The following is a 20,258-nucleotide window of genomic DNA, read 5'->3' on the forward strand; positions in this document are numbered from 1 at the left end:
TTAATTAACACTAAAATTTTGATGTCATGAAAGACAAGAGAGGCAAGTGGTCTTAGGAAAAGGAACTGATCAACACAGACAAATACCAGGAAGTGTTCAGGTAAGATTACATCTTTTTTTAAATATATATTTTTAAAGTTTATTTATTTTTGAAGGAGAAAGAGAGAGAGAGCATGAGCAAGGGAGGGGTGGTGGGGGGAGAGAATCTCAAGCAGCCTCCACACTGTCAGTGCAGAGCCCAACACAGAGCTCAATCCCATAAACCATGAGATCATGACCTGAGCCAAAATCAAGAGTCAGATGCTTAACTAACTGAGCCAGTCAGGCACCCCCCAGGTAAGATTACTTCTAAAAAATATCCAATATTTTTGGCAATTGAGATCATTAGAAAGAGCAATGTCAATTTGATGTTGAAACAAAGGTTAAATTGCAGTGAGACAAGAAATCTTTAAGAGGCAAGGATAAGAAAGCAACATAAAAGAGGTTACTTCCAATATTTGTGATGCAGGAAATAGATAGAGGCAATCTCTGGAAAAGATATGGAGTAAAGACATATTTTGAGATAGGGAGATTTCAAAACCTTCCCACAATGAGAGGCACTATTCATCAGACAAAACTGAATTACTCTGTGAGGATCCTGGAGTGAAAAGCCGTCCATCTGGTGGGCTGCCCTGGGACTAGAGTTGAATGGACCCAACATTATGTGACTAACCACTAAGAGTACTTGGGATGTATTCCCATTGCAATGCCAAAAAAAAAAAAAAAAAAAAAAAAGACCCTGGAGGATGCTTGCTATAAAGTAGGGAGGGCCTAAAGAGTACCACACCAGGATCAGGCATCTCACCGATCTAATGTATACAAAAACCACAGACTCCAGGAGTGGCAAGCAACGACAGGAATTTGTTCTGAACAACAAAAGGCTGAACGCAGACAGCTGAAGCTCAGAGAGCAGAAGCATCCATAGAAGGCATTGCAGCCTGAGAGCCTCTTCAAAGACCTTCCTGAAGTAGTACATAAACCAGTCAATGACCTGCATCCTGAGAGGTGAGGGGATGGATGTTTTCCAACTTCCTGCAGTTCTATCCTCCTCTCTGAATTTGATTAATAAATATATACCTTATCCTTGCCTTCTATGGCTTTCCATATTTGATTCTTCACCTCTACTACCTCCCTTCTCTCAGTCTTCTCACTTTTGTAGAAACCAAGTTCTGTGATTAGGAAACAGCAGAGAAATGAGGCTGAGTTCCAAGACTGTTAGTAAGTCAATGATAAACCAAGGAGTCTAGAATAATAAATTCTATATCTAAGATTCCTAGAACAAAACACTAAATGATCATACTTAATTTACTTAATTTAATCATACTTAATTTACTTAATCATACTTAATTTACTTAATTAATCATACTTAATTTACATTGATCATGAATTTCCAACCATTTCACTGAGATATGAAACAAAGATTAATATATATTTATATTTGTAAAGAGAGAAAATAGCATTGTTTGCAAGCAATTTTTAAGTTATTTGTTGTGCTTCTTTTTTCTTTAAGATTTTTTAAAGTTGATTTATTTATTTTGAGAGATAGAGAGACACAGTGTGAGCAGAGAAGGGCAGAGAGAGAGGGAGAGAATCCCAAGCAGGCTCAGCACTGTCAATACAGAGCCCAGTATGGGACTCAAACTCACAACCATGAGATCATCACCTGAGCTGAAATCAAGAAGTGGATGTTTAACTGACTGAGCCACCCAGGCACCCCTTCAAGATTTTATTTTTAAGTAATCTCTACACTCAATATGCGGCTTGAATTTACAAACCCGATACCAAGAGTTGCATGCTTTACCACCAAAGCCAGCCAGACACCCTTGCAAGCAACTTTTTGTTCTACTTAGAAAATCAGAAAAAGAGAATCAGTGGTAAAATTTAAAAATGTATAATAGTTTGGCAAATGATGATACACAAGACAGAAATGACAAAACAAATAAAATTGCAATTTATAAAATAATAAACCCAAAATGTTTAGTTTACCAGCAGCCATTAATTTGTTGAGGTAATAGAAGAAAAAAAAACTCACAAAATGTGTAAAACTAGTACAAGTTTAGCAAACTGAATGAATGCAAAAGGAAATAACAAAAATCAATATAATAACACTAAGAAAGATAAATATTTGTTCAGAATATCTCCAAATACTAATAATCATAAGAACAGTGCAGAAATAAAATATTTTAATAACCATGTTTTAAAGATTTAAAGATTTGAAAGATAAACAAAGGCAGAGAGAATCCACATTTGCTGAATGTAAGAACTTGATAGTATGTCAACTTTTGGCTTTTCAAAATTAAGCCACAAATTTAACATGATCCCAACCAAAATTGTTATTTTAGAAACCAATGCAGGAATTCTAAGTTTAATCTGGAAAATAAGCACATAAAAAGGCCTTTAAATTTTAAGAGAATAAATAATAAGGGAATATATTTCTCTTCTGTATTAAATTTATTATAAAACTAAAATTTTTAACTCAGTTTGATATTGGCACAAAATTAATCAGAAAAAAATTAAAAAATTTGAGTGCCCAGATACAATTTATACATACAATATTTCTATGCAACAAAAGAGGCATAATAATCACTTGTCAAGGGATGTAGAAGCCATTGTTTAATTATGCAAAATCACTTTATTTACATACCTCTCATTAACAGCAAAATTAATTCCATGTAAATAAGTTGCATCACAAAACTAGAAGGGGGGTGCCTGGGTGGCTCAGTCGGTTAAGCGTCAGACTTTGGCTGAGGTCATGATCTCACAGTTTGTGAGTTTGAATCCCGCATCGGGCTCTGTGCTGACAGCTCGGAGCCTGGAGTCTGTGGAGCCTGGAGCCTGCTTCGGATTCTGTGTCTCCTTCCATCTCTGCCCCTCCCCCACTTGTGCTCTGTCTCTCTCTGTCTCTGAAAAATAAATAAATGTAAAAAAAAAACAAAACCCAGAAGGTCAAGCATTAAAAATTAAAAGTCATAGGGAAGTGAATCTTGGCCAAAATTTTGAGTAAAGAATGGTTTTCTGTAACTGTGTTTTGATTGAATAATTGAATGTTTTGAGAATTTGATAGAAGCCAAACAGATCTCCTCAGAATAATGTAAAAGTTTTTCCACATAAATTTAAAAAATTCACAGATTCCTATGGAGACCACCCATAAATTCTTATTAAAAGAGGGAGAATCTTATGCAGGCTCTACACTCAGCACGGAGCCTGCAGCAGGGCTGGATTCCATGACCCTAGGATCATGACCTAGCTGAAATCAAGAGTTGAGGGGAACCTGGGTGGCTCAGTCTGTTGAGTGTCTGACTCCTGGGATCGTGGGATCCAGCCCCACATTGGGCTCCATGCTCAGCATGGAGTCTGCTTAATATTCTCTCTCTCCCTCTGCTCCTTTCCCTTACTCATGCTCTCTTTTTCTCTCTAAAATAAATTAAAAACTTTTTTAAAAGATTTTCTTTCAGTGAAGAAAAATGCTGAAAATTAAATATTCTAAAATGTTAAAAACCATTACCTTTGTTTGTTGGGATTTTGATTTATGATTATTTTTCTCAACTTTTTTTTGTTTTCTAAAAGTGCTATGGTTTTATTTTTTCTTATTTGTCTTTATCAATTTCATGGTACTATATGTTTATTATAATTATAAATGGCATAGCCATTCATTCTTCACACAGGTGGTTAGGGCTGGAACCTTGATCTTATACTTAATGCCATCAAACACAGCACAGATACAGATTTGGAAGGGAAATATTGATACCTAAATATTTAACAAGGCAAGGTATTATTCATAAATAAAGGTAAAAAAAGAAAAAGAATTCTCAGGTATTGTCAGGTATTAAAGGCTCCTGAAACCATAATGCCTGTACACATTTTGATACAAACTCTGAGAGATAGTCCACACAATTCAAGAGTGAACAAAATTGAGAATGAGAGAATGAGGTGGACTGAGTATCAAAAATGAGCTGTGAACTTACCCAAATCAGTCTAAACTGTGTCATAAATGCCTGCTGCTTTAAACCTATACCATACAAAAATCTGGAAGTGGTGGGAAGTATGGTGGTAATATTGTCTCCTTAGATCATCTATTAATAAAATTGATGATTTTAAAATATAGCTTTATATATGCCTTTAACATCACTTTCATAATCAGAGGAGGAAACAAGTGATATTCCTACATAGTACTGACCTTTTAGCTATGACTTCATGCCAGAGATTAAAATTTTGCTGAAACTTTCTCACTTATTAGTGTTTTCAATATATAGGACTCTTACCTAGTGAAATCATTCAACCTCTATATCCCTATATGTAAATAACAACCCCTGTCTGGGGAAGATCAAATGACACGATTTTTGTCAGAACTTATTTGTCAACTACAGGCACTGTTTAAAACAAAAACATGGTCAGCATTCTCCCTGTGGCTGCCTGGTCTCCTCCTGAAGATCCCCAACAATGGAGAAAACAGCTCTGCCCTCTAACTTTGGGATCTTTATAATGTACTAGTCTTCTGGTTTGTGTCTGTATTCCCTGACGCATGAAAAAATCTATCCAGAATTTCCAGAAAACAAAGCCGGTAAATCTTCACTTTTATTCTGCTACAATCATTTTCTTAGAATCTATTTTGGCTCTTCCGCTGTTCTATCTATCTATATCTATCTATCTATATGTCTATCTATACAATTTGGGTGTCACTATAAATATATATATATTTATTTTTGAAGGAGAGAGACAGAGTGTGAGCAAGGGAAGAGCAGACAGAGAAGAGAGGGAGACACACAATCTAAGGCAGGCTCTAGGCTGCAAGCTGTCAGCACAGAGACCAACACGTGGCTTGAACTCAAAAACTGCGCGATCATGACCTGAGCTGAAGTCTGATGCTTAACTGACTGAGCCACTCAGGCATTCCTCTTCTGCTGTTCTTATCTGAACTTTTTCCAAGGGTCCAAGTGGGTTGAGGATACATTATGTTAAAAAGGACTTATCTGAATCTTCTACCTCTACACAAACTTTGAGCCTCAGCTGAGCTTACTACTGCCTATTCTTATTTTCTCTTAATCCATAGGCAGATGCTGAGAAGAAGACATCCCATGATATGGATACCACCCTGAGTATAACCAATAGCTCAAGGCTTCAAGTGTCTGAGTTCATCCTGGTGGGGCTCCCAGGCATTCATGAGTGGCAGCACTGGCTCTCCCTGCCCCTGGCTCTGCTCTACATCTTAGCTCTCATTGCCAACATCCTCATCTTGATCACCATCCAACATGAGCCTTCCCTGCACCAGCCCATGTATCAGCTCCTTGGCATCTTGGCTATCGTGGACATTGGCCTGGCTACCACCATCATGCCCAAGATCCTGGCCATTCTCTGGTTTGATGCCAAGGCCATCAGCCTCCACGAGTGCTTTGCTCAGATCTATGCTATCCATACTTTCATGGGAATGGAGTCAGGCATCTTCCTCTGCATGGCTGTGGATAGATATGTAGCCATTTGCTACCCCCTTCAGTACTCCTCCATAGTCAATGAGGCTTCTGTGATCAAAGCCACCCTGTCCATGGTGCTGAGGAATGGCCTGTTGACCATCCCACTGCCTGTACTGGCTGCCCAGCGACACTACTGCTCCGGAAATGAAATTGACCACTGTCTGTGCTCTAGTTTGGGGGTCACTAGTCTGGCCTGTGATGACGCCACTATTAACAGAGTATACCAGTTGGCCTTGGCATGGGTTACACTTGGGGGTGACATGGGTCTGGTCTTTGCTTCCTATGCTTTGATTGTTCGCTCAGTGCTGAGGCTGAACTCCGCTGAAGCAACATCAAAGGCCCTGAGTACCTGCAGCTCCCATCTCATCCTCATTGTCTTCTTCTACACAGCCGTTATTGTGCTGTCTGTCACCCACCTGGCAGGAAGAAAGGTCCCCTTCATCCCTGTTCTCTTCAACGTGCTGCATAATGTTATGCCCCCAGCCTTTAACCCCATGGTGTATGCCCTCCGGACCCAGGAGCTGAGAGTGGGCTTCCAGAGGGTGCTTGGTTTGGGTGAGAATGTGTCCAGGAAGTGACCCAACTTTTGATGGCAGAATTTTACAACTGGTATTACAGAAAGAGCACAGGCTTTGGAGCACAACAGCCCTGGGTTAAAATTCCATGTCTCCCAGTTGCTAGCAATATTGATTCAAATTAACTCACCTGTTTTGTAAAGTGTATACTATGTGCCAGGCGCTGTTCTAAGCATTTCTCAAATATTAACTCATAGAATTGCACAACAACCCTATGAAACACGTACAACTGTCATTTACACATTCTGCAGGTGAGGCAAGAAAGTTGAGACACTTGGCCAAGGTCAAATGGGAAGGAAGTTGCAGAGTGAGGTTAGAACCTAAGCATTCAGCTCCAGAGTCTCTGTTCTTAACCCTTACCCTTTTCTCTCTATTCAACCTTACTACTAACTTTTAAAAACATAAATTAAGATGACAATAAAAAGGAATGATCTCCAAGTGAAATTATAAATCTCCTGTCTTTTAATAAAACAATATTCCATTTAAAAGGTGGCAGCAATTTTCCTGTCCAATAGTAAACACGGCACATTTTAAATCCTCTATAGTCACTCTATAGGATCCCTATCAGTTATAAGAATGTAGGTCAAGTTGGGACACTTGGGTGGCTCAGTCGGTTAAGTGTCTGACTTCAGCTCAGGTCATGATCTTGTGGTCTGTGAATTCAAGCCCCATGTCTGGCTCTATGCTGACAGCTCAGAGTCTGGCGCCTGCTTCAGATTCTGTGTCTCCCTCTCTCTATTCCCTCCCTTGCTTGTGCTCTGTCTCTCTCTCAAAAATGAATAAACATTAAAAAAAAAAAAAAGTTGGCAGCAGGGGTGCCTGGGTGGCTCAGTTGGTTAAGCATCCAACTTCAGCTCATGTCATGATCTCGCGGTTTGTGGGTTTGAGCCCCACGTTGGGCTCTGTGCTGACAGCTCAGAGTCTGGAGGCTGCTTCAGATTCTGTTTCCCTCTCTCTCTGCCCCTCCCCTGCTCATGCTCTGTCTCTCTCTCTCTCTCTCTCTCTCAAAAATAAACATTTGAAAAATATATAAAATTGGCAGCAGTTTTCCTGTCTAATGGAAAATACAGCAGATTTTAAATTTTCTAGAAAGAGTCACTCTAGAAAGTGTCACTCTAAAGGACTCTGTTAGTTATCTAAGTCAAGTATTTGACAGGAATTATTTTGTCACTTTACAAACTCTTTGATAACTCTTTTTTGTTTGTTTGTTTAAGTTTATTTATTTTGAGAGAGAGAGAGAGAGGAGAGACAGAGTGAGTGTGTGAGTGAGGGAGGGGCAGAGAGAGAGAGAGAATCCCTAGCAGGTTCTGTGCTCTCAACACAGGTGGACACAGGGCTCAAACCCATGAACCATGAGATCATGACCTGAGCCAAAATCAAGGGTCAGATGCTCAACCTACTGGGGCGCGTGGGTGGTGCCAGTCTTTAACAACTCTTTAACAACTCTTTAACAACTAATTCTTTAACAACTCTTGAGTCAATCTGCATTAAAAACTAAAAGTTTCTTTTTCAACATTCAACATTACTTGAACTTCCCTAACGAACTAAGAAAATCCCAGTGAGGTGCTGCAGTTCATTGGCATATACAGGTCAGCAAAGTTCTCTAAAGTAGAACTGTCCCCATAAGAGAAATGATATGAGTTTGTGGACAGAGAGAGAAGAAAGTTGGTAAAATTATTTTTTATTTATTTTAATGCCAGAATATAGACCATCAAGGGTGAAATTTTGGCTCCAAACTAACATGTGAATAAGTTTGAGAAAGTCCCCCGACCTAATCATATGGCCATCGTGACAGACTTTGGAAAGAAAAACCTAACTTGTGCCAATAAACTTATAAGTCTCTTCTAGAGTTCCCAGACCCAATTCCAACATAGAGCTGGAGGGGAGGGGTTTCTCTCTCTCTCTCTCTCTCTCTCTCTCTCTCTCTCTCACACACACACACACACACCACCTAGCAACACACTATAGTGTGTCTGAGAATTCAACTCAATTCTAACACTATCTACTGGGGAATAGCATCAAAGTACCCTCCCCACCCTGCTTCAGATGCCCAGTTGCAATTCCTGACCAACAATACAGACTGGAGTTTCTAAAGACCCCTACTTGAGTTTCAGACACCAGTCACAAGTCCAAGATGTTACCTGTACTTCTGACAGACTGGCTCTACATCAGATGCTTCCAGGACCTCTTCCCTGAGTTCCCTTAATTTGCTAGAGCAGTTCACAGAACTCAGAGAAATATTTTACTTAGTAGACCACCACTTTATTATAAAAAGATATAAGCAAGAAATAACTAGACTGACAAGATGCAGAGGGCAAGGTATGTGTTAAGGGCATAGAGCTTCCATGCCCGCTCCAGGTGTCTCCATGTGTTCACCAGCTGGGTAGAGATCTGAACCCAGTCCTTTTTTATGGGGATTACAGTTCCTCCCTCCTCCCCAGAGTTTGGGAAATAGGGGTGAGACTGAAGTTCCAACTCTCTAATCACATGGTTGGTTCTCCAGGCAAACAGCCCCCATCTTTAGATTACTTAAGAGCTTTCCAAAAGTCACCTCATTAACATAACAGAAGACATCTTTATCTCTCTTATCACAGGAAACTCCAAGGATTTTAGAAGCTGTGATACAGGAACCATGGATAAGACCAAATACAAAGGAAAAATATATTTTGGTCATCTGAATAACCAAATATATATTCCTTACAAATCACAAAATCACAAAGCCCAAGACTGAGAAACTTAGTTTTAATAAACTCAAAGAACTGAATCATCTTTCTTTTGAGTTGGATAGGAAGGCCTTTATTATATCTATAGACAAGGCAGAATTGGACCATGTGCTTTTACCTGATTTTAACAGTGAACTTGATGAAGGATAGAAGCATAAAAATGTTCACCTGTAGCCCAAAAGGCTGACCTATAGCCTGCATAGTTCTGATAGGGATTAAATATGTGCTAGTTGCTACATCCTTAAAGGGTCTCATGAGTGCTTACATATCTTACAGACAGTTAATATTAAACCGAATGATAAGTGAAGTGGAAAACAAAGGCAAACGAAAAGTTAAATTTCCTTACTGCCTACAGCTCATTGACAAGTCCTTGAAACAAGGAGACATTCTTCTAGGAGCTCAGTTGCCTCCATGTTGACACTTTGCTAGGGGCAAACGAGCCCGTCCCCCAGGATCCTACAAGTCTACTTTAACATATAAAAATTCCTTTAGAAGCTTCCTTTATCTCTGTCCCCCCAAGATATATATTGGCAATCATACTCCAAGCATATGGCCCACTGATATATATCTGAAGGGTCTCATGACTGAGTTTCTACTAAACAATAATAAATGACATTTGCATAACACTAGCTAGCCCCCCACAAGGTCTGGCAAACCTTACTTCCAAAATTCCTTAGCGACTTAGGCTATCCCTAACCCCCTGCCAACTTGAAAGTATATAATCAGTTACCAGTCACAACCCCACTGCAGCTCTTTCTGCCCACTTTTTTACACTCAAGTGTTGTTTCTTGGCCATCGGTCCCAAACCCCAATATTTTCCACATCAATAAGCACCTAAGAAATCTTGCGGAAGTAGTTTTTACAAGTAGAAATTTGAGGAAGACATTTATGATCTAATACTCCCTGTACATCCCCTCTCCCTTAAGCACTAACCATATAACCACCAGCTTCACATAGCAAAAAGTGCAGCTCTTTCTGCCCACAGGTCCTGTCCCCTGCTACTCAAATAAACTTACTAAATTGCACCTTACAAAGTCTCAAGAATTCTCTCTTGCCCCTTGCACTCAACAACCCCACAACAATCCCACACACCAAGAACAGAAGCACTGACTGTCGATAAATAGTAGTGCACTAATGGACGGGTCAAATTGCCTGTTACTCTTTCAACACAGTGTTTGGATTAAGTACTTGAGATCCTTTTGACATTTCAGGGAGAAAAAATAAGTCTCAAAAGAAAGATACTAGAATTTCTTCTATTCTGGCCATCCAAGGGATTGGATTTCCACTTCCACTAATGGCTGACAGGATAACTCAGACAAAGCCTCCCAGTGAGAACAAGTAGAAATGATGGCCAAACATCTTTAAATGGGTATAGAGAGACTAGAAAACTAACAAATTAAAAAACAATTGTGAGACTCAGAAAACTTCCTTTTAGCTCCAACTTGCAGAGAAAGTTTAGAAGTGTCACTCGCATCCTTACATTAAAGCTGGAAAACCAACCACTTTTCTTGGATCCATCAGAAAACTGAGGTTGACAGGGTTAACTCACTTCCTGGAGTCAGAGGAATACCCTTCCTCTAGGTGGGAAATGGCTCTGATGAAGTTTTGGGTGATGGTGGGGTGGTCCGGAACTGACAGCCAAGAGAGAATTATTGAAGACGTATTTGGTGCAAGAAAGTGATTTTATTAAAGCATGGGGACAGGACCCATGGGCAGGAAGAGCTACACAGGGGTCGTGTCAGGTAACTCATTATATACCCTCAGGTTGACAGGGGGTCAGGGATAGAGTAAGTCTCTAAGGAATTTTGGAAGCAAGGTTTCCAGGACCTTGAGGGGCTAGCTGTTGCTAGCTATTTATTATCATTAAATAAAACCTCAGTCATGAGACCCTTCAGATGCATATGGAATTTTGGAAGCAAGGTTTCCAGGACCTTGAGGGGCTAGCTGTTGCTAGCTATTTATTATCATTAAATAAAACCTCAGTCATGAGACCCTTCAGATGCATATGGGGGGCGGGGCATAAACTTGGAGTATGATTGCCAGCATATATCTTGGGGCAGTTGAGATAAAAAGAAGTAGACTTAAAGGATCCTAGAGATTGGGATAAAGTTAAGCTAAGGTTCTCTTTTGCCCCAAGCAAAGTGTCATCATCAAGGCCACTGAGCTCCTAGAGGGAGGTCACTCTGCCGGTTTCAAGGATTTGTCAATGGGCTGTAGGTATTAAGGGAATTTAATTTTTATTTGCCTTAGTTTCCCACATTACCATGGCAAGCACTTAAATCCCTTTCCTTTGTTCTTGGATAGCCAGGAGTGTCTGAGGAATAGCACACATATTCTACCTGGAGGGATGGGGGGTGGGATCTGCTAGCCTGTATTTTGCTCCAATAATATTTCTTCCTCTGGAGATGAGGAAAATGCTCTGGAATTATTTCACAATGTTAACTTTCCAGGGGACCCCTCTTGCATCTTTATTGTGAGAATCTGCTGGGATTGCTGGATATAAGGTATAGAGCCTCCCTAAGAATGCAGCCTCCAAATACTTCTATCTCATGCTAAACTACACTTGTACTCCAGGATTTGTAAAAATTACCCTGGAAGTACCTACCAGTCTATGCCTCCAGCACCTTCTCCAACTAGCCATATTCTCTGTATTCACCTGTCTCTCCAAATTTCAGGGTGGCAGTTGCCCTGCAATGTCACTTCTTTGATGGTTCTATGAAAAGTCCTTGAATTTCCTTTTCTTCAGCTTTTTTTGGTGTAAGGACAGGAGTGATGATTCAAAGCTCTGCATGTATCAGAAGTTCTCATATTAGATTATAACTAAAATATAAAATAAGTATCCATGAGTCCATGCTGATATAAATAAGTGATACAATAAATAAGTACATAGGGGAGAATAAACAAACCTCTCATGCAGAAAATTTCCAAATAATTTATGTAACTATACCACTCTCAAGTAGGTGAAGCATGATTCCTCACTTCTTTTTTTTAATTTTTTTTAATGTTTATTTATCTTTGAGAGACAGAGACAGAGTTCGAGCAGGGGAGGGGCAGAGAGAGAGGGAGACACAGAATCCAAAGTAGGCTCCAGGCTCTGAGCTATCAGCACAGAGCCTGACGTGGGGCTCAAACTTATGAGCCTTTGAGCAGTGAGGAGGTGTGGAGTCTGAGCCAAAGTCAGCTGCCCAATCGACTGAGCCACGCAGGCGCCCCTGTAATTCCTCACTTCGTAAATGTATAGCGACTTCTTTCCAAAAGCCTGTATTGGCTATAAGTAGGAAAAGGGAAAAAAAATTAACCACCAAAACATGTACTTGGGGTGCCCAAGTTATAGATTTTTATACCCTCTTCCTCAGTATGCTCTGTCAATTAACTAAATGTTAACAATTTCTTGGTAGACCTTTTTTTTTCTTTTTCACATTAACTTCTCAGATTAAAACACTCCCCTACTCCAGAGAGCGAGTAAAAAGTAAACAGAAACCAGGAGTTATGACAATGGACTGGCCAGCACAAAGGCACAAAACACCAAAAAGGGAAAACATATGCTTCCTTCTGTGAGTAAAAAAGCTGTCAATTAGGATTGTGTTTAGCTGTATATAAGACACAACAGAATATAGTGGTTAGCCAAATTGGGTGTTTATTTATCTCATGATATATGCATGCACACGCACACACGCACACACACACACACACACACACACACACACACACACACAATCTGGCAGTTCAGAGAGATTAAGGCAGCTCTACAGTGCCATCAGGTGACCAGGGTCTTTGTACTTTCTGCAGTGCCATTCTAAACTATGCTACTGTACTCCATATATAATTCCATATTCCAGAGAAGAAGAAATTTAAAAAGAAAGCTCAACAGATTTTACTCACATATGATTGGTCAAAAATGAGTCTGCTGCTCATCTCAAGTTGCAAGAAAGACTCAAAAGACAAAACTTTTAGATTCCCAGCCTCTATGATAGTGGAAAGTTATGCAAAGGTGGGTTTGAATGAGTGCTGAATAAACTAATTCCCAGTAATAACATAATACACATCATATTCTTTTCATGCAATATTTTCAAAAACTAATAAAATATTGGGTAATGAAGAAAGTCTCAAAAATTCCAAAGAGTAAATAAGTTCCAAGGATTTCTGGATCAATATGACAATCTCAACACTTACTACAGCTTCCTACTCCCACTCCAAAACCTAGCAATCACTAAGAACATATGTTATAATAAATAAATTAATAACATCAACTAATAACACAAAACAAATGGAAAGCCACTGATGAAACACAAAAAATATGGGAAAACTCCAAAGATGAAAAGCAACTGTGGTGGAATTATGGAAAAATGAAAGCCTAAAAGGTGCATGGTAATAGATTCAGACAGAGAAATGTCTGACTAAGAGAAGTAGAGAGCCAAGAGCAAACCAACCTAGTGATGAATGGGTAGCACAGTAAGAGTGCTACCAGGCAGGCACTCTTACACCAGTAAGAGTAAGACCAGGCAGGTCTCTCCTGATGCACATGCACTCCTGAACCAAGAAATAGGCCAAAAGTCAAGAAACACTGGTGAGTGTTCCAGAACATTAGAGATTGGGTCATAAAACATGACAATGACCCACATGGCTATAAGCAACCATGCCCCATGAAGCATAGGAAATAAGCTGAAGCATAAGTCAAGCTATTAGTATACCTCATATCTCTCTTAAAACAGGTTCCACCAAACAAATGCAGCAACATCCCAAGATTGTCTACTAGAAAAAACAACCAACCAAAGATGGAAATGGCTTGGTCTAAACTGTACACAGGTTTCTTCATGACTATAAGCCCCTGGTCTCCCTTTACTTCAGGTATTTGCTTCAGAAAACTAGTCATTATAGGGGCACCTGGGTGACTCAGTTAAGCATCGGACTCTTGGTTTCAGCCCAGGTCATGATCTTGCAGTTTGTGGGTCCGAGCCCCTGCAATGATAGTGCAGAGCCTGCTTGGAATTCTCTCTCTCCCTCTCTCTCTCTGCCTTTGCCTTGCTCGTGCTCTTTCTCTCAAAATAAATAAATAAAACTTAAAAATATTTTGTTATTGTAAACTCTTTCTTTGACCCTTTGAAGTGGATGTAAGTGTTCTCCTAACCTCTTGCTAGTTTTGCAACCTTGGAAATCTCTTTCTCAATGACCTGGGAACTATCTCCTGAAATGTAAACGTTCAAAGAGATAGCACCCCATCTCCCTGTCCCTGTAGAGGGCACCAGCCTAACTTCTGAGTGCCAATTAGCAATCACAGATGGCCTAATCACAGACAAAAACATTGGCAGTCCTCAGGAATAATTCAATGTGCTTGACATATCCCATTGATTAACTTCCCCCTGAAATCCTCCAATACTTTTCCACTGTCACCCCAGGGCTTAAATCTATTCACCCTGACACTTTACCCCAGCTCAACCCTGCTTTTTGTGTTAGTGGAACTGGGTATCCAGACTTGATCTGTGTTCTCTTCCCCACTGCTGGCAATAACAGAAGAAAAAAAAAATCAACTTCCGCTTGCTCTTCTTGCCCAGTACAATTTTATTTAACACCAGATACAACCTGATATTTGAGCAAAATCAACATGAAAAAGTGACATTAAAATCAATAAGCAAAACTCACACCTAAAGAGATAAGATAAATTCAACATCATCAACCAAAAAAGCTACTTTCAAGGTAAACTTCTCTGTGTCAACTCTCTACTTCAGGATCCCAGGGACCCATGCCTTCACAATAGAGGTGGTGATAAGTGCTGTCACTAGCCCTAGGTAACTACACTATCACTTAGGATATTACTAATGGCATCCTTATAACAGTCCCTTTGTAAGTAAAGCCTTCTTAAATTATTCTAATTAAATTAACTGGAAATTTTCTATTTATTCTAATTTGAGAAATAATTACTGTTGGCAAGAATGTAAAGAAAAGGGAACACTTGTGCACTGTTGGTAGGAATGTAAATTGGTACAGCCACTATGGAAAACAGTATGGAGGTTCCTCAAAAAAAAAAAAATAGAACTACTATATATTTCATCAATTTCATTTCTTGGTATTTACAAAAAAAAAATGAAAACACAAATTCAAAAACATACATACCACCATGTTCATTTCAGCATTGTTTGCAATAGCCAAGATATGAAAGCAACTTAAATGTCCATTAGTGGATGACTGGATAAATATGTGAGATACACACACACACACACACACACACACACACACACAGAAATACTCTTCAGCCATAAAAAAAATAAAATCTTGCAATTTACAACATGATGGACTTTGAGGGCATTATTCTGAGTGGAATTAAGTCAGACAGAAAAAGATAAATACTGTATGGTCTCACTCATATGTAGAATTAAAAAAAAAAAGCTCACTGATACGGGGAACAGATTCATGGTTGCAGAGGCAGGGGTGGGATGGCAAAATGGAAAAGGGAGTCAAAAGTTAAAAACTTCCAGTTATAAAATTAGTAAGTCATGGGAATGTGATGTACAGCATGGTGACTATAATTAATAATATTGTACTGTGTATTTGAAAGTTGCTAAGAGAGTAACTCTTGAAAGTACTCATCACATGAAAAAAAATGTAATTACGTATAGTGATGGATGATGGTAACTGGATTTATTTTGGTTATCATTTCCCAATATATACAAATGTTGAATCATTATGCTGTACACCTGAAGCTAATATAATGTTCCTTGTCAATTATACCTCAATTAAAATTTTTTTAATTCAAAAAAAATTTTTAATTTGAGTGGGCCATCTGTTTCCTATTAGTTCTCTATCTACTACAGTGCACATTCAATTAGGCAATATGGAAGTCATTAGCAAAAGTAGTTTCAGTGTAGCCATAGGACAGATTTTTATAGTTACAGATTAAAAAGGTGAGGAAGTGAGGGCAATATACAAAGATGACTCTTACAGAGGCTGAGTCAGTGAAAGGCAGATCCTGAAGATACAGGGGTGCAACTGGGAAGTGCCATGGAAAGATACATGCACAAGTGTGTGCAGTGAAGATTGTTATTTTAAGTTCTTGGTCCTTAAAATCTTCAAATATTGAGGTGGAAGATTCAGGAAAGTGGAAGACTGTTGACACAGGAAAAGGGAGATACAGTCAGTTCTGCTATGTCACTTGGTTTAAATGTACAAACATGTGCCAACACCAGCAATACATTATGAAACAATTTGAGGATAACTGAGTTTCACACTTGGCTTTGCGCAATCCAAACACAGAAACTGTATCAAGCTGAGAGTGAGCAATACAGGATACACAACACACACACACACACACACACACACACACACACTGCTAACACCCATCAACTACCTTCCCACACTTCACAACTTTCTATCTGATTTCAGACAAAGCTCCTCTTATCACTTCACCATAACTCACAAGCTGCAGCCCTTCTTCTGTCCATGCCCACAAGCAAACTTCATGGCCTTCTCAACGTAGAGTGTTGTGTTCATTGTAGCATTTGTATTTCTCTCAACCTCTTAACATGTGTCAAACTCTGCTATGGTTTACCTGGTTTTCTATCTTTTTATGTGTCACTGACAATGTTTTTGAGTACTATGCTCCTAACTCCATTTTCCATAAATCCTGTGGTTTCTTTGTGTGGGGTTTTGCATAGCATGGTGATACTTAAGAACTCCTGTGTCCTGTTACAACAGAACTAACTACTTGCTAGACTGAGTGGAGAGGAAACCAAGCTGAGACAAGGACACCCTTTCTTCCAACAATCCAACATGGCAGAGCTGTCCACCTGCGGGCCCCATGTCCTAGGACTAGGTTTGTTCCCAGAGTGGCCAAGAGAGGCCTCCAAAGTCACTGCAGGCTCCTCCTGCTGGAGTGAGATGACCTGCCCCAGAGGCAGTTGGGTGACACTGAGGAGTGCCATGGGGTGGGCCCAGGGGAGTCAGACTGAGACCAGGTGATTTCATGGCTATGATTTATATCCCAAACCCAGGAGTGGTAAGAGAGGGACAGATCTGCTCTCAGCAACAAAAGGCCCAGCACAGGCAGCGACAGCCAGGAGAGGGAAGGAGCCCAGAAGGAAGAACCAGCCTGGGGACATCTTCATGGCCCCTCCTGCAGTAGTAAGTAAACCAGCCACTGTCAAGGACTCTGGGAGGGGATCAATGGAGGCAGTCCACCTCCCCAGGGTTCTGTCCCAGTCTATGAATCTGGCTCACTGTTGAATTTCTCAATTTGCCTTTCATTACCTTCCATTGGTCTCTCCACCTGGGCAAAGGGTTAAGAGCTATATCTGGGAATGAGGGCAAAGAGTTGGGGTTGAGCTCTGACATGGCCATGTTGCAGACAGTGGGGCTCTCCAGCCAGGGGAATGTGCAAACAAACAAACAAACTCTGGCTGTCACAGTATCAGGCATGCAGGAGGCTCTCAGTAAAAATTTGGTAAGTAAATGACCAAGCTAAGTGAGTCTTGAATAATAACTTATGACACACAGAGTCCCAAAATAAGAGGGTTTTATGAAACATGAGTCTCAATTCTTTCATGATTTGGAACTTTGGCAGTATATAAAATATATTATTTTTTAAAGTGTATTTATTTTGAGAGAAAGAATGCAGGTGTGTGAGCAGGGGAGGGGCAGAGAGAGAGGAAGAGAGAGAATCCCAAGCAAGCCCCTCACCGTCAGCACAGAGCCCAATGCAGGACTCAGTCTCACAAACCATGAGATAATAACCTGAGCCAAAACCAAGAGCCAGACACTTAACCAACTGAGGCACCCTAAGATACATTTTTCATTGGTTTTATTTGTAAAACACAAAACGAACACCATTCTTAATATAAAATATAAAAGATTGTATTAAATCAATCAATGGGGGAAATGAGATTAGCTGCTACTATTGTTTAAAGTCGTTCTCAATAAAACAAAACAGAAAACCATAAATGAGAGGTATATTTGGAAAAGAAAGCCCAAATTATCATTTTTATAATACTAATGATGTTTTACTGAAAAATCAAAAGAATGAACTGAAAAGTATTTATAGCGGACACTAAAATAATGAAGCTAACCCAAAGCAAAATAACAGAAATCAGCAAGTTTCCTCTGTACTAGCAACAGTTAAGTAGAAAATAAACTCTAGAAAAATATTCCATTAAAAAAACGTCAAGTAGAGTTGTTTTTTAAAAATGTGAAATGTTGAGACATATAAATTAATGTCCTTTAGTGACACATGTAAAGGAAAATTTAAGTAAAGTAAGCGACAAATCAAACTGCTAAACAAAAAGGAAAACGTTTTTTAACTAAAAATACAACTACTGGGGCACCTGGGTGGCTCAGTCGGTTAAGTGTCTGACTCTTGATTTTGGCTCAGGTCATGATCTCATGGTTTGTGTGTTTGAGCTTTGAGCTGGCAGTGTGGAGCCTGCTTGGGATTCTCTCTCTCTCTACCTCTCTCTCTGCTCCTCCCCTGCTCTCTCTCTCTGTCTCTCTCAAAATAAATAAATAAACTTGAAAAAAATAGAACTACCATATGAACCACCAATTCCACTTTGGGTATTTATCCAAGAAAATGAAAATACTAATTCAAAACATAGACATATCCCCATGTTTATTTCAGCTTTATTTACAATAGCCAATTTATGGACTGTGTTAATTTTTATAAATTAATTTTCATATCTTGTAGGAATCCAATTAAATTTGGATACTTTGGAAATCAACAAAAGAATTTAGATGTTGCTGGCAGTCTAAATATAAGAGTTTAAAATTTTTAAATGTAAAATATTAGTGGAAAAGAGAGCTATTGTATGTCAAATCTCTTATAAATCTAGAGAAGTTTTGTTCACTATGGTAATCTCATCACAATGCACAGGTAGAAAAAATAGAACAGAATGAGGAGACCCAGTGTACATAAGAACTTGCTGTACATAAAAGGAGGTATCAGTAGTTAATGGGAAAAGAAATTAAAAACATTATTTTACAGGGTGCCTGGGTGGCTCAGTCAGTTAAGCGTCGACTTTGGCTCAGGTCATGATCTTAGAGTTTGTGAGTTCGAGCCCCGTGTCAGGCTCTGTGCTGACAGCTCAGGGCCTGGAGCTTGCTTTGGATTCTGTCTCCTTCTCTCTCTGCCCCTAGCCACTTGTGCTCTCTCTGTCTCTCAAAAATAAATAAATGTAAAAAAAAATTAATAAAAAAATAAAACCATTGTTCTACTATTTGGAGAAAAATAAAACAATACAAATATATTCCTCCCACTATAGACTATATCTCTTCAAGATAAATGAGTTACATCTTTTGTAATGAACCAATAAAAAAAAGGAAAAAAAAGAAAAAAAAGCAATGAGAATAGCAATCAAAATTCTGAATTAAAGATGATTTTCTAATTCATTCAAGGTATATTGCCTATTTTCCCTTGCTGATAAAATAACTTGAAAATGTTCTATAGCCATGCGAGATTTGAACTGAAATAAAGACCCCACAAATGGGGAGGTACTGTTACAAAAAGATATATGGTGAACAATGATTTTAGTTAAGTACACATATCTAAATATTTAAATGTAACTATCTATGGCAATTATGGTAATTAAATCTAGTACATGTTAAAATTCATTTAAGGATATATATGGTATTACATATGTTTAAAATAATGCTCTTGGTCATTAAATTCTATTCCTAAAATCATTATTACACTATATGTTAAATAACTTGGATTTAAATTTTTTAAAAAAGTTACAAAAGGGGGAACTTTAGCAAAACTTCATTATTTTTCTCATTTAACATTTCTATGGTATCCATCAGTTTTGTCAGTTAAAATCTAAATGACTACTACATGGGAAAAATAATCCTATTTAATAAAAATATTGAGTAAAATATTTAAAATTAAATAAATAAATAATAAATAATGTTCTTGGAAAAGTCCTACTAAACTCTGGAAGTGGCAGGAAATTATTGCTAACTTAATCATCTTATATATCTCAGTATTAAAAATGAATAAATTGAAAAATATAGATTTTAATATGTTTTCAATTTAACTTTTGCAATTAAAAAGGGAAAGAAGGTTATACCTTGAAAGAACCGTTTTTATTAAGCTATCAACAATAGTTTAACAAAACATGCATAACAGCTAAATACCGAATACTAAGATTTTAGCTCCAGCTCATTTATCATTTAAAACTCTGACCTCAAATAAATCACTTTTTTTCTGTGAACCTCAATTTCCTCAAACTTGAAAAATACCTTTCAAATGTGTTTTTTTGAAAACATCTAAACCATATCCAAAAGAATACCATTATGATAATTCTTGTTTTGAATTCTTGTTCTTCCTTGAAAGACCTCCAAGAAGGGCTGTATCTATTTTGTCCTTAGTGTTTACCTCCTGAAAAATCAGAATATTCATGTTTACATCTGCTTTGTCCATATCTTCTTGCTCCATGTAAAAAAATACAACTGACACGAAGCCATGAACTAAT

At 38.7% G+C, this 20,258-nt stretch overlaps 1 protein-coding gene across 1 annotated transcript; it reads left to right on the forward strand.

The window, feature by feature from the left end:
- Positions 1–5,119: 5,119 nt before the first annotated feature.
- LOC122231341 (olfactory receptor 688-like) lies at positions 5,120–6,085 on the forward strand. The gene has a single exon (XM_042959103.1). It carries the CDS (start codon positions 5,120–5,122, stop codon positions 6,083–6,085), a length of 966 nt encoding a protein of 321 aa, XP_042815037.1.
- The last annotated feature ends 14,173 nt before the right edge of the window (positions 6,086–20,258 follow it).

Source organism: Panthera tigris, chromosome D1 (assembly GCF_018350195.1).
Source record: "Panthera tigris isolate Pti1 chromosome D1, P.tigris_Pti1_mat1.1, whole genome shotgun sequence".
Classification (NCBI taxonomy): domain Eukaryota; kingdom Metazoa; phylum Chordata; class Mammalia; order Carnivora; family Felidae; genus Panthera; species Panthera tigris.

What these genes read in the sequence shown, in the direction of transcription:
- LOC122231341 (XM_042959103.1), top strand. Translation starts at nt 5,120, where the DNA reads ATGGATACCACCCTGAGTATAACCAATAGCTCAAGGCTTCAAGTGTCT.